We start from the raw sequence: 12,020 nt of genomic DNA on the forward strand, positions 1-12,020 counted from the left end.
TCTGCTCTATTAACAGGCCAAGGCAGTTTCTTTATTCATTAATGGTAATCGCAGCACACAAAGGGGACTCCCACACCACATTATGCTGTGTCCTGCATGATACTTTTTTTGCTTTTCAATCCTTTCAGATGAAGGGAGCACCTTCAGAAGGCAGAGCCAGCTCCACTTTACAGAACCCGCTGGCAGTCCCCTGTGAGTGAACACACTGCACCTTCCTTTTGACTGCTGCGGTCAAGGGTGTGATGAACAGGGCTTCTGTTGGAAGCTTCTGCTTTTCAGTTTTCTGTTTTTTGTTTTTTTTTGTTTTGCTTTGCTTTTGTTTTTATATAACCCCCAAAGTAAGTCTGGTGGGTTATTCTAGGCTTGACTTTTTGGAAGGCCCTTCATGCTGTTTTCTATAACAACTGCACCATTTTGTATTTCTACCTACAGTGTGCAGGTGTTTCCATTTTCTCCATTTTTTTGTATAAACACACACACACAAATGGAGGTTACTGTATGTGTATAAAGGCAGAAGGCATCTCAGGTGTCATTCGTTAGGAACTCTGTCTACTTCTTTTGAAACAGGGTCTCTTATTGGCCTGGAGAGTATCAATTATACTACAAGTCCCGGGGGTGTAGGTGGAGTTTTCCTGTCCCAGGAGTGGCTTCCAAATTACCACACAGAGATTTCTGTTAATTGTAAATGCTTGACCAATAGCTCAGGCTTGTTACTAACTAGCTCTTACAATTTAACCCATTTCTATTAATCTGTATGCTACCATGAGGCTCATGTCTGGCTAAAGACTCCACCAACTTCGTCCTTCCTCATCCTATCATTCTCAGTTTGGCTTTCCCACCTAACTTTATCCTGTTCGGCTATTGGCCAGTCAGCTTGTTTGTTAAACCAATCACAGTGACACATATTCACACAGTGTACAGAAGGATTATCACACAGCACAGGGATCCTGTCTCTGCTTCTCCAGTGCTGGGATTACAAGTGTGTGCCTCGATGGCCCCCTTTCTGTGTGGCTCTAGGGAGGCCACTCGGGTCCTCAAGCTGGCATGGCAAAAGCTTTGCTGATTACTCTGATTCCTCAGCTCCATTTTGTCTATAACTTTGTCATCATTTGCTGTTTCTATTGCTTTTTCTTTAATTAATAGTAACTGGGGCTCATTAATGCGAGCAGGGGACATTAAAGGGAGCTCACGAAAGTGAGCCAGTGAGTAACTCAAGTCTCTTTGCGGAACATCTGTAGTGCACTGTCTTCTGACGTCATTTGTTTTATTACTCAAAATCCAGCTTCAAAGACTTTCATGTCGACAGTTTGATATTTGTCGGTAACTGGATTTTAATCTATTACCAAAGAACAGCTTGTCCATCGCTGAGGGCGAGAGCGTCAGACGCTTTAGCCAGCGCCACTGAAGTCTGCAGTGAGGTGCTCACTACTGAGGGGAGGAACAGTAGATGTAGGTTTCCCTGGCAAACGGGGGGGGGGGGTGAGCTCACAAATGTCCACCCAGCAAAATGGGCAGCTGTCTCCACCCTTGCAGCATTAGGCAACAAGCCCTGGAAAGCCAAATGCTTGGGGTTTGGGAACCCCATCTTGCTAGTAAGAGGTAGATCTGGTGTGTAGATTCTGATGTAGGGCATGGTGTGTGTTGGAGGGCATTTGCTTTGGAGTGGCCCTTCCCTGCAGGATGCTTGCTCCTGGTACCCTGAAACACTGTCAAGGAGGGTTTTGTGCTTCCATACTGGTGATGTGATGGTTTGGGCGGTATGCTGAAGACTTCGTGTATCTGGCACTGTTCAGTCTGGTATTCACCTACCTGGTCATAGAGCGTGGCAGAGAGGACGCAGAACTGACCAGCCTGTGGTTGTCAGTGACCAGTCCTTCCCTATCATGAATGGCTACTTTAATACAGGACAGTTCCAAACAGCACAGTGCTATTGTATGTGAGTGGAACCCTGTCATGAAGGTGATAGTCAGGGTTGGGGGTGTGGTGGGGATGAGGGATTCATTTAGGTCTCCATTCCTTCTTAGTCTGTATATGATGTCACCAGCCACCTACCTACATGTTGATGAAGCATGGTTTATTTGTTGCTTTTCTTGTTGCTGTGATGAAATACTTGATAAGTAACTTAAGGAAGGACAGGTTTATTTTTATTTTATTTTGTTTTGTTTTTCGAGACAGGGTTTCTCTGTGTAGCTTTGGTGCCTGTCTCTAGTAGACCAGGCTGGCCTCGAACTCACAGAGATCTGCCTGCTTCTGTCTCCAAAGTGCTGGGATTAAAGGTGTGCGCCACCACTGTCCGTCTGGACAGGTTTATTTTTGGCTCATCATTTGAGGGTGCAAACTATCATGTCTGGAAAGGCATGGCAGAAGGAGTGATGTGGGAGAGTCTTCTGTTTGTGTTGATTTCATTGGTTAATAAAGAAACTGCCTTGGCCCATTTGATTGGCCAGCCCTTAGGTGGGCGGAGTAGACAGAACAGAATGAGAATGCTGGGAAGGGAAGTTAATAAATGGCCATGCCTCTGCTCTCTGGGTCAGATGCAATCACTACAAAGGAGTCTGAAGCAGCTGCTCACATTGGTGTCAATAAGCAGAGAGAGAGAGAGAGAGAGAGAGAGAGAGAGAGAGAGAGAGAGAGAGAGAGAGAGAGAGAGAGAGAGAGAGAGATATTCTGGTACTTAGCTAGCTTTCTCCTTTTATTCAGTCCAGGGCCCCAGGCCATGGGATGGTGCTGTGGATAGTTAGAATAAGTCTGGCCACTTTGATGAACCCAGTCTGCTGCTGCCTACTGTGAGCCTTCTCAAGCTGCTCTTGATATCAGAGCTTGTCCCAGGGAGTGTTCCTCATAAGAGTCACCCCCAATCCTGCGCTTTATGCTCTCTGCAGTTGTCCCCGGAAATCCTTGGGCAGTCTTCTTCTGGAAGACCGGTGGCCATGCATTCACTTGCTTTTGTCCTTGGTCGGTCATCATTCTGGGGTATTAGCCTGGTGGAATGTGGGGATCTCCTGAGCCAGGCTCCCTATTGTTCTGAGTTAGCAGAACAAGCCTCAGTGTTAATGCATCTGGACAGGAGGCTTTCGATAGGAAATCGCATCAAGCATCCAGCTTTGTGCATTGCTTTAACCTGGGGGAGGCTCCTGAGAGGGGAACTAGGTGAACCTCTGTGATTTAAGTCTGGGGTAGGATAGGATGATCAAAGATATGCAAAGCAAGGCTGGTTTTGGCTCCCAGTGAGCCTCCCTGGTAATCAGGAAGAGATTTTCAGAGAATCTCAGAGCTCAGCTATTCACCTGGGGCTCACAGCACAATGGCACCCACGTACCCCTTAAACTGTCATCTAGAGAGCAGTGTCAGTTCCCATCTCAGTGAATAATTTCTGAGTTTCTAGGAAGCATTGCACATATTAGTAGCCACCCCAAAGGGCCTGGCATTTATAAAAGAAGTAAGTTGCAGAGACAATGAAAATGTACCAAAGCTAGTCACTTTGGGGGGAGGCGGGAGGTCAAAGGATTAATCTAGGACTGATGAGGAGGCTGTTGCACAAGCCTGACAACCCAAATTCAAGTCCTAGAACCAACATTAAAACTGGATATGGTGGCGTACACCTGTAATCCCGAGCCTCCTATGGCAAGATGGGAGGGAGACACAGATAGGAGAACCTCCAGGAAGCCCTAGAGCAGGCTAGGTTGGAGAAACGACAGGGAGACCCCTTTTCAATTGATTCCCCAAAGCTGTCCTCTGAAATTCACATACATGCAGTGGCATGTGCACACGCTCATTCATACATAAATACCACACAGCAACAATAATCTGAAAAAGTCATTCCAAGCTGAGTGTGTGGAGCAAACCTGTGAGCCCAGCATCCAGTAGTGGAAGCAAGAGGATTGTGAGTTTGAGGCTAGCCTGGGTTACATGAAGATACCTAACAAAAACCACTACCACCACCACTAACAAAAACTTTTTCTAAAAAATAAAAGTGAATAATTCATGGCTTTCCTATCAGGCTAAAAAAGGGTTCTACTCTTTTCAGAGAGGAAGTTGACCAGGTGTTACAAATCCTCTTTAAGCCAATGTGAGGTACTATGACAGACAGTCACCATGGTTAGCAGGTTATTATTTCCATTAAAGAAAGGGTTAAGGATTTGGACGCAGCTAACAGAAGAGATTGCAATCACACATGGAAAAATTTATAAACTGCAAAGACCATGGGCTCTTGGTGGGGTCCCTGCAAGTGTCTTGTCTCTAAAGAAACAGGGTGTCCGTCCAACCTGACTTATCCTTGCAGACCTGTTAACATGAAGCCGTCTTCTCCGACCTACGATGGCCGGTTTCTGCCGCCTGCTGTGGCCTCTGCAGCTCTTGCACAACAGACTGTCTCTCCCTGTCAGTGTTCCCAGCAAGGATGAGGCTTGGACAAGTTCCCGCTGCGACTTGGCCATGGCTTTTAGATGGAAAACTGCTGTTCTGCTCTGACGCTTTGTTGGGCCCGGGCCTTCAGAATGCAGCCCAGCATAGGGGCCCAGCCTCCTGCTGTGAACGTTCTGGAAGCAGTACGGAGTACAGGTGGTAGGCATGAGAGACTGTGCTCTGTGCTGGAGGAGCAGCAGCTGGCTGATGGACTTATGTGATCCCCCAAATCCCAGTTCCAACACAAGCTATTCTCTGCCCCTCCAGCCTCAGAAAAGGCCCTCTGAGTTTGGGACCAGTACAGAAAGTACCTTATGTGACTATATTTCAACCTGTTATTGGGCTGATAGAGTAATCGGGGGTCAAGCCAACCAGCCCTGTACCACTGGTATCCATAGATGACCTCCAAAGTCTGGTGAACATCTGAAAGCTGTCTTCTCAAAATAAACTAGGGTTATAGAATAGATGATTGATTGATTATATATCCATGTCTTGAATGGGCTGAGTACTTCCTTAACCCACATCCATTTTCTCCAATTCCTGAGAGAATAAACCAGTGAATATTATTATATTTACTTACTTACTAGTTGGGAAACTGAGATTGAGTAGTTAACCTGCCCAGACAACACAAGTCAGTAACAAAAGGAGGCAGGATTTGAACCTAGTACTGTTAAACCACCAGGCAGAAGTTTTAGCTCCTCATAATCCATGGTGATGGCTGTAGTACTGTCACATGAAAGGCTACCACTCTGCCATCTAAATGATGTAATTAATAGCTTACCTTTGAGTCCATTAAATCCCAGGTAACATTAAAGAATCCTCAATTGGCTTTAAGTTGTCTAGCCTTTCTTTATAATCATAACTTAGAAAGGTAGTTTATTTAAAATATTTATTTATTTATACTCTGGGAATCAAACGTGGATCTTCTGTCTTCCAGTGTGTTTTGCCTATCCAGTATGAGTGATTTGTTTCGATGGGTGTCCATTTGGTTCCTCACTCAGAAAGAAGCACACATCACTTAGATCAAACGAACCGAGGGTGGCGCTCTACATTATATAACGGGCAAAAAAGCAGTCTCTATTTCATATTTCTTTGGGCATGTAGGAAAATATATCTTCAAATGGATTTCTTCTCTACGGAAAATGCTTTCTATTTGATTATTTTTTATGAGGTTTAATAAGTCTGGATTTTTATCAACAATTTGCTGCAGATATTGACGAATGTTCAGAGCAACCTTCCCGGTGCGGGAACCATGCAATCTGCAACAATTACCCAGGAGCCTACCGCTGTGAGTGCGTGGAGGGTTACCACTTTTCGGACGGGGGAATATGCGTGGGTAAGTTCTGCGAGAAATCTTCCTGGGGTGGCCAGCTCTATGGGAAAGGCATGATTATGGGTTTGATCCTGGTGGGGAAGCAGCCGCCAGTTTCTGCTGCTAGGGGTGGACCATAATGGGGATGAGTCCTACCTACCCTCCACCTGCTTAGATGGTCACAGCTGCCAGGAGCAAACGTGTTCTTGTAATACATGCACTAGTGCATGCTAGCAATGCATCAGTTCACCTGCTGTAAACTTTCTGTCCCACTCGCTTCTTATGAGTTTATTTGGTCCATTATCAGCATATATTTAGTGACTCGAAGCCGTTAGCCTTGGTTCTCTCTGTCATTAGCAGCCATGGAATTCATGGTGAAGCATCTTCATGTGGTAACTGCCTTAGCTTAAATTCTACCCAAGTTACATCAGAAAGGAAATTCCATTTAGCACCATTCCATTTATAATCCTAATTTAATAAACCACAAGCCGAAGCCTAGCTTTTTAGACTTACTAAAGTACATTGATTTTTATCAATTTATTAGGCTAATTATATTCTTGATTGATGTAGGTGACTGGCCCATGAAGAGCACAATTTTTGATATGTTAACTCCCATTTCACACTGCCCTATCATATCTAAGATATTTTTGACTTTTTCTGAGGCTGGGTATCATATATCATAGGCTGTCCTCAAAATCCTCAAACTCACTGTGTAGTCGAGTGTGACCTTGAACTTCTTACCCTCCCACCTCCACCTTTCCGAATACTGGGATTGTAGACATGTACTACCATGCCCAGTTTATTAGGACTGGGAATGGAACCCATGGCCCCACGCATGCTCAACATCTATTCACTCCGGATTTATCCCCAACTCAAGCTCCAAGAATTGAAGCTCAAAGATTCATGGAGATTCCCAAGTCTACAGACTAATATGCTGAGTGGCACATGTGTGCCTGTCTGAGTTAAAACAGAAACCGACTGTGCCAGTCATTGTCCTGTCCCCATGTGCTCTCTGGCTGTTTACTGTGACCTGATTGCATGTGTCCCTTTGCTCCGTCTCAGAGCTCGATGAGGAGCCAAGGTCTGGATGAGGTGGTGTCTGTAGGGCGGGAAGGAACAGGCAGTTCTCATGATTTGAGTGTGACCCAAACATCTGTGCACCCAAGAGGCCATCCCTCTTGGTTGCACAGAGCTGAGATTTTAGCTTGCTGTGTTGAAACATTTTTTTTTTCATCGTAGCAGAGAACATCATTATTCTTGGCTCGATTTTTTTCCTCTGATTTTTGAGCTGGGGAAGGTTCTTAAGTTTGCTTTTATTGTAGTACTATTGACATCCCTAGTTGGCTCAATATGAGTGGTGGACTGGGAAGAGTTAGATCTCACTGAGATCTAACCTGGGGTATTATGTGGAGATGGCAGATTGGCCTGAGTGTGCCCATTCCCTAAGGCCACACTCACAAGGGCAAGGCAGAGCAGAGTACAGGACAGAGGCTGTGCCCATGTCTTCTCCCAGACATCAGTTCTCAGCAAGATGCTTAATCTCCCAGGCCTTAGCTCTTCATCTTCAAAATGAGGTAATTGGACATGATCACTTCCTACGGTTGTGGAGCCCTTGGAGGTGCCTCAAAGAGCTGTCTAGGAGGGCATGGGAGCCACAGGTCAATCCCGGTCCTCTTCCCTGGCCCCAGTCTTCCATTTAACTATAGATCAAATTCTGCATAAGCTGTTTGAATAATGGATTTCATTGCTCAAAAGTAAGCCAGACCTGAGGGTACAGATCTCTCATTTTAGCTACTTGAGAGGATCAAGTTCAAGGCTTGCTTGGCCTACAGAGTAAATTCTAGGACAGCCTGGGCTAGAGATGCAGTTTACTGGTAGAACACTTCAGGACCCTGAAGCCCTTGGTACAATGGTGTGGAACACGGTGACTACAAGGGGTACTATGATCTGGACCCAGGCAGCACCCAGACATGGTCCCCTTCTCAGAGTCCCACTGAGTCAAAGCTCTGTTATTCAAAGCACTTGGAATGGTATCTCCCTGCTCTGAGACTTTCTTCCAAGGTCACGTGTTCATTTCTTTGTTCTTAAGCTGCAGTGGACCAGCGACCCATCAACTACTGTGAAACTGGTCTCCACAACTGTGATATCCCCCAGCGGGCCCAGTGCATCTATATGGGTGGTTCCTCCTATACCTGCTCCTGTCTGCCTGGCTTCTCTGGGGATGGCAGAGCCTGCCAAGGTATGTGGTAGCTCTGAAGGGTGTCCTGGGTGGTATTTACTGTGTGCTAATCATCAACACTCCCTATGTGTAAGGAGGATGTGTTCTTTCTGCTCGCTTGGGCAAGAGCCTTTTCTATCTTAGCAGCAACTGGAACTGTGTACTTTCTTGGAGGGCCGTTCTCGTTTGGGACCTACTTGGCTTCCCCTGACCCCAAGACTTGCTTCATTAGGCAGCAGTTAAGAAAGTGCTCTTGGCTGGGAACTAAGGCTTGCTTGTTTGTTTTTTTTTTTTTTTTTTTTGAAAATAAAAGCAGTCCTTGCTTGCATGGAGCTTGACGTCCATCTTTGTATGTAATGAGCTTGCTCTTTCCAGCACAAGAAGTGAAGCTCCCATTCTGAAGTCAGAGGAGAAATGACCTCACAGAATCTTCCCAGGCTTGAGACCAGTCCATAGTTAGCTGCCTGGGGCCCCGGAATAGTAATTAGCAGAGTAACTCAAGGCACTTGGTTTGTAAAATTATGCAACATTATACTAAACTTAAGTTCAACAAAGATTTCTGAGATACCATGTCTCTGTTATGGACTATATAATTTTCTCTTCTCTAAACACTTCAGAGTTCTAGAGGTTTATGCTCACAATAAAGAAGGAACATCTGACAGGGCAAACTTTTCCCTTTTGTAAGCTCTGTGTTTCCTGAAGACATTATCGTCATGTGAAACACATTTGTAAGTGTACTAGATAGAAGTTGGAGTGCGAATGTCTTAAAAATTAATATTTAGTGAGTTTAAAGTCCCTGGACTTTAATTAAAAGCCGATTCACATAGGTTTGAGGGCATGGATTAAATTATTGTATCAACCGCAAATTCTGGAAGCAATCTCACGGCCTGCGGCTGTCTTGCAGACGTGGATGAATGCCAGCTCAACCGATGTCACCCCGATGCCGTCTGCTACAACATGCCAGGATCCTTCACGTGCCAGTGCAAACCTGGCTATCAGGGGGATGGCTTCCAGTGTGTGCCCGGAGGTGAGATGGTTGTTAGTTGATGGCCCACTGATATGTTCACAAGATTTGATGACCTGGGGAGAAGAGGATGTGAGGAAGTGATCCCTTGAAAGTTCTCAGAGTTCTGCGAGTAGAAAGTCAGACCACAGGCTTCAGTGCTGAAACACACAATGTACAACTTCAGAGGATACTTCGCAGGGGCTGAAGCTATGCTGGAAGGTTAGAATGCATTGGTTCCTAGGTCCTGGAGCCAGCAGCACAGGATACAAACTGGGCGTTGGGCTTCATTCACCAGGCGCTCTAGAGAAACAGAGCCAAGAGAATATGTGTGTATAAATGTGTATATGCACACACACTCACACACACACGTCATTAGGAAGACTGTCAAACCCTGGTACCTGTTTTCAGTAAGCAGGGAACTCGAAAAGCCAGTAGCTGTTTAGTTAAAGTGTGGTGGCCATAGAATCAGGAAAGCCCATGGTAGAGTTCCTATCCAGAGGCTAGGAGCTTGTGACCCCCAAAAGGCTTGTTTGGTTTGATTGAAAACACAGGAGACAACTGGTTTCTGATTTGGAGGCTATTAGATAGGAACAATTTCTCTCTCTCTCTCTCTCTCTCTCTCTCTCTCTCTCTCTCTCTCTCTCTCTCTCTCTCTGTCTTGATAGGGTCTCACTATGTAGCCCTACATAGCCTGGAATTTACTATATAAGCCAGGCTGGCCTCAAACTCACAGAGATCCTCCTACCTCTGCCTCCAGTGTGCTGGGATTAAAGCATGTACCACCATGTTTGCCCAAGAGTTCTCTTTTTATTCAGAAGAGGAGCAGTTTTGTCTGTGTACTGTCCAGGCCTTTATGTGACTGGACGAGGCCAGGGAGAACAATCTGTTCAATAGATCATGTGAAACATCCAGGATAATGTGACCAACTATCTAGGCATCCTGTGGCCCAGTCACATTGATGTAAAATCAGTAGAGGCCTGAGAGTATTGGGGAATGGAATGTGTGATGGGGGGATGGGACATATAACTAAGCCTTCATGGAATGTTTTATGTCACCTGTTACCTGATCTGAATGTATGGCTTTTGGAGTTACTGCTTACTTGAGACTTGAGTGGACCTTCCCTGGCATGTAGGCTCCCAGAAGCCCCGAGCCAGGCCTGGATTGAGACTGGAAACTGGTAAGGCTTCCCACAAATACTGTTGAACAGATAAGCGTAGTTGACTGCTGGCTGTACAGAACCTACTATGTATGCAGGGTGCTTGTGTTTGCCAGTGTTCAGTTGTGGGAACAAAATACCCAAGACAGTCAACTTGAGGAACCAAAGTTTTGTTTTGGTTCATGGTATAAGACCATTGTCAGTTTGTGTTGCTGCTTTGGGCTGAGGTGAAGTAGTACCTTATGGTGAGGAGTACGGAGCAAAGCCAAGCACCTCACTGGCAACTAAGATGCTGAAAGAGAGACGGCCTGGTCTACAAGAGCTAGTTCCAGGACAGGCTCTAAAAAAAAAAAAGCTGCAGAGAAACCCTGTCTCGAAAAACCAAAAAAAAAAAAAAAGAGAGACGGAGTTGCCATGAGATGGCTCAGCAGGTGAAGGTGCTTGCTGCCCCAAGCCTGACAGTCTGGGTTTGGTTCCCAGAAGACATGGTGGGAAGAGAGAATTGACTCTCGTAAGTAGTCCTTTGACATCCACAGGTACTCTCACATGGATATGTGTGTGTGCGTGTGTGCACCAGAGCACACACGCACGCGCACACATACACACACAGAGTAAGTGTTTTTAAAAATTGAAAAAATAAACCAGGTAGTTAATGGTGCATACCTGTCATTGTGGCACTTGGGAAGCAAAGGCAGGCAGATCTATGACTTGAGGCCAATCTGGTCTACAGAGTGATTTCCACAAAAAGAATCCCTGTCTCAAAAATCCCAGAAAACCTTTTCTTTCTTTCTTTCTCTCTCTCTCTCTCTCTCTCTCTCTCTCCCTCTCTCTCTCTCTCTCTCTCTCTCTCTCTCTCTCTTCTTTCTTTCTTTCTTTTAAAATAATTGCTGCCAAAGTGGAAGAGGGCTACCTTCTGTTTCTGAAATTTTGAGTGGTGGCTCCAGCCCTGCCCACGACTTTTGGTGGTCCGGATACGTAGAGAAGCAGTCCTGGCTTCCTAAGTTGAGTGAGGCATTCCAGCTGCTGTTAAAACAACCAACATTTATTATTTCTGTGGGCTAATTTCACTTCTCCAGCTCAAAGAGAAACAAATGTCTGAGTTTTTGTTTTGCTTTTTTTAAAGGTCTGACTCCTTACCCTGTCTTTAAGGCTGTGTTTACTAAACAGAAACAGATAGACCAGTAGGCTGAGATGGGATAATGGAACAATGATAATATTAATATGAACTGTTTGCTAAGTTTGTTTATGTATTGTTCTCAGAAGAACTCTAACATCTGGTTATATACCCAGAGGGCACGTACTAGAAATGTACGAGAATGTTTATGTACATGAAAATCAGAAAACAATCTGAATGCCTAGCAACGAGAAGAACAGATGAAACTGTGCCATGAAATAACAGGCAGCAGGCAAAACAAATGGACTGGAGCAATGAATAAATGTTAAAGTTTTTATATTTATATATATATATACACACACATATATACACGCGTATATATGTAAATGTATACATACATTTACATGTACAAATTTTATACATATATATATGTATATGTGAGATACATCCTGTTTTTATAAAATATGAGTCAGTATGAAAATAATGTATGTAAGAAAACCAGAATGCATGTATGGACACATGAAGAACAATAAACTCAGAACAGAAGTTACCTCTCTGATGAGAGAGGAGATTATGGTATAGCGTGTTACGTGGAGTGTTGTATTCTTCTTAGACTGCTGTAATAGAAAGCCACGGACTGCGTGGCTTTTAAACAACAGAAGTGTATTTATCATAGTTCTGAAGGTTGAGAAGTCCGAGACCCACGTGCTGGGAACTCACTCTGATGAGGGCCCTGTTGCATATTCTTGGGTTGCCAGGTGTGTGAGTTGCTTTTCTTGCTCTGTGACAAAACTTACGGAAGGAAGAAGG

General features: G+C 44.9%; 1 protein-coding gene across 1 annotated transcript in view; it reads left to right on the forward strand.

The window, feature by feature from the left end:
• Nid1 (nidogen 1) overlaps window positions 1-12,020 on the forward strand; it is a 79,851-nt gene that overhangs the window by 42,126 nt on the left and 25,705 nt on the right. The window contains exons 10-12 of the mRNA XM_038335214.1: window positions 5,615-5,740; window positions 7,806-7,955; window positions 8,839-8,961. Of these exons, the coding sequence (XP_038191142.1) occupies window positions 5,615-5,740; window positions 7,806-7,955; window positions 8,839-8,961 (399 nt within the window). The remainder of the gene's footprint in view (window positions 1-5,614; window positions 5,741-7,805; window positions 7,956-8,838; window positions 8,962-12,020) is intronic.

The sequence above is a fragment of the Arvicola amphibius genome, chromosome 6, assembly GCF_903992535.2.
Source record: "Arvicola amphibius chromosome 6, mArvAmp1.2, whole genome shotgun sequence".
Lineage (NCBI taxonomy): Eukaryota > Metazoa > Chordata > Mammalia > Rodentia > Cricetidae > Arvicola > Arvicola amphibius.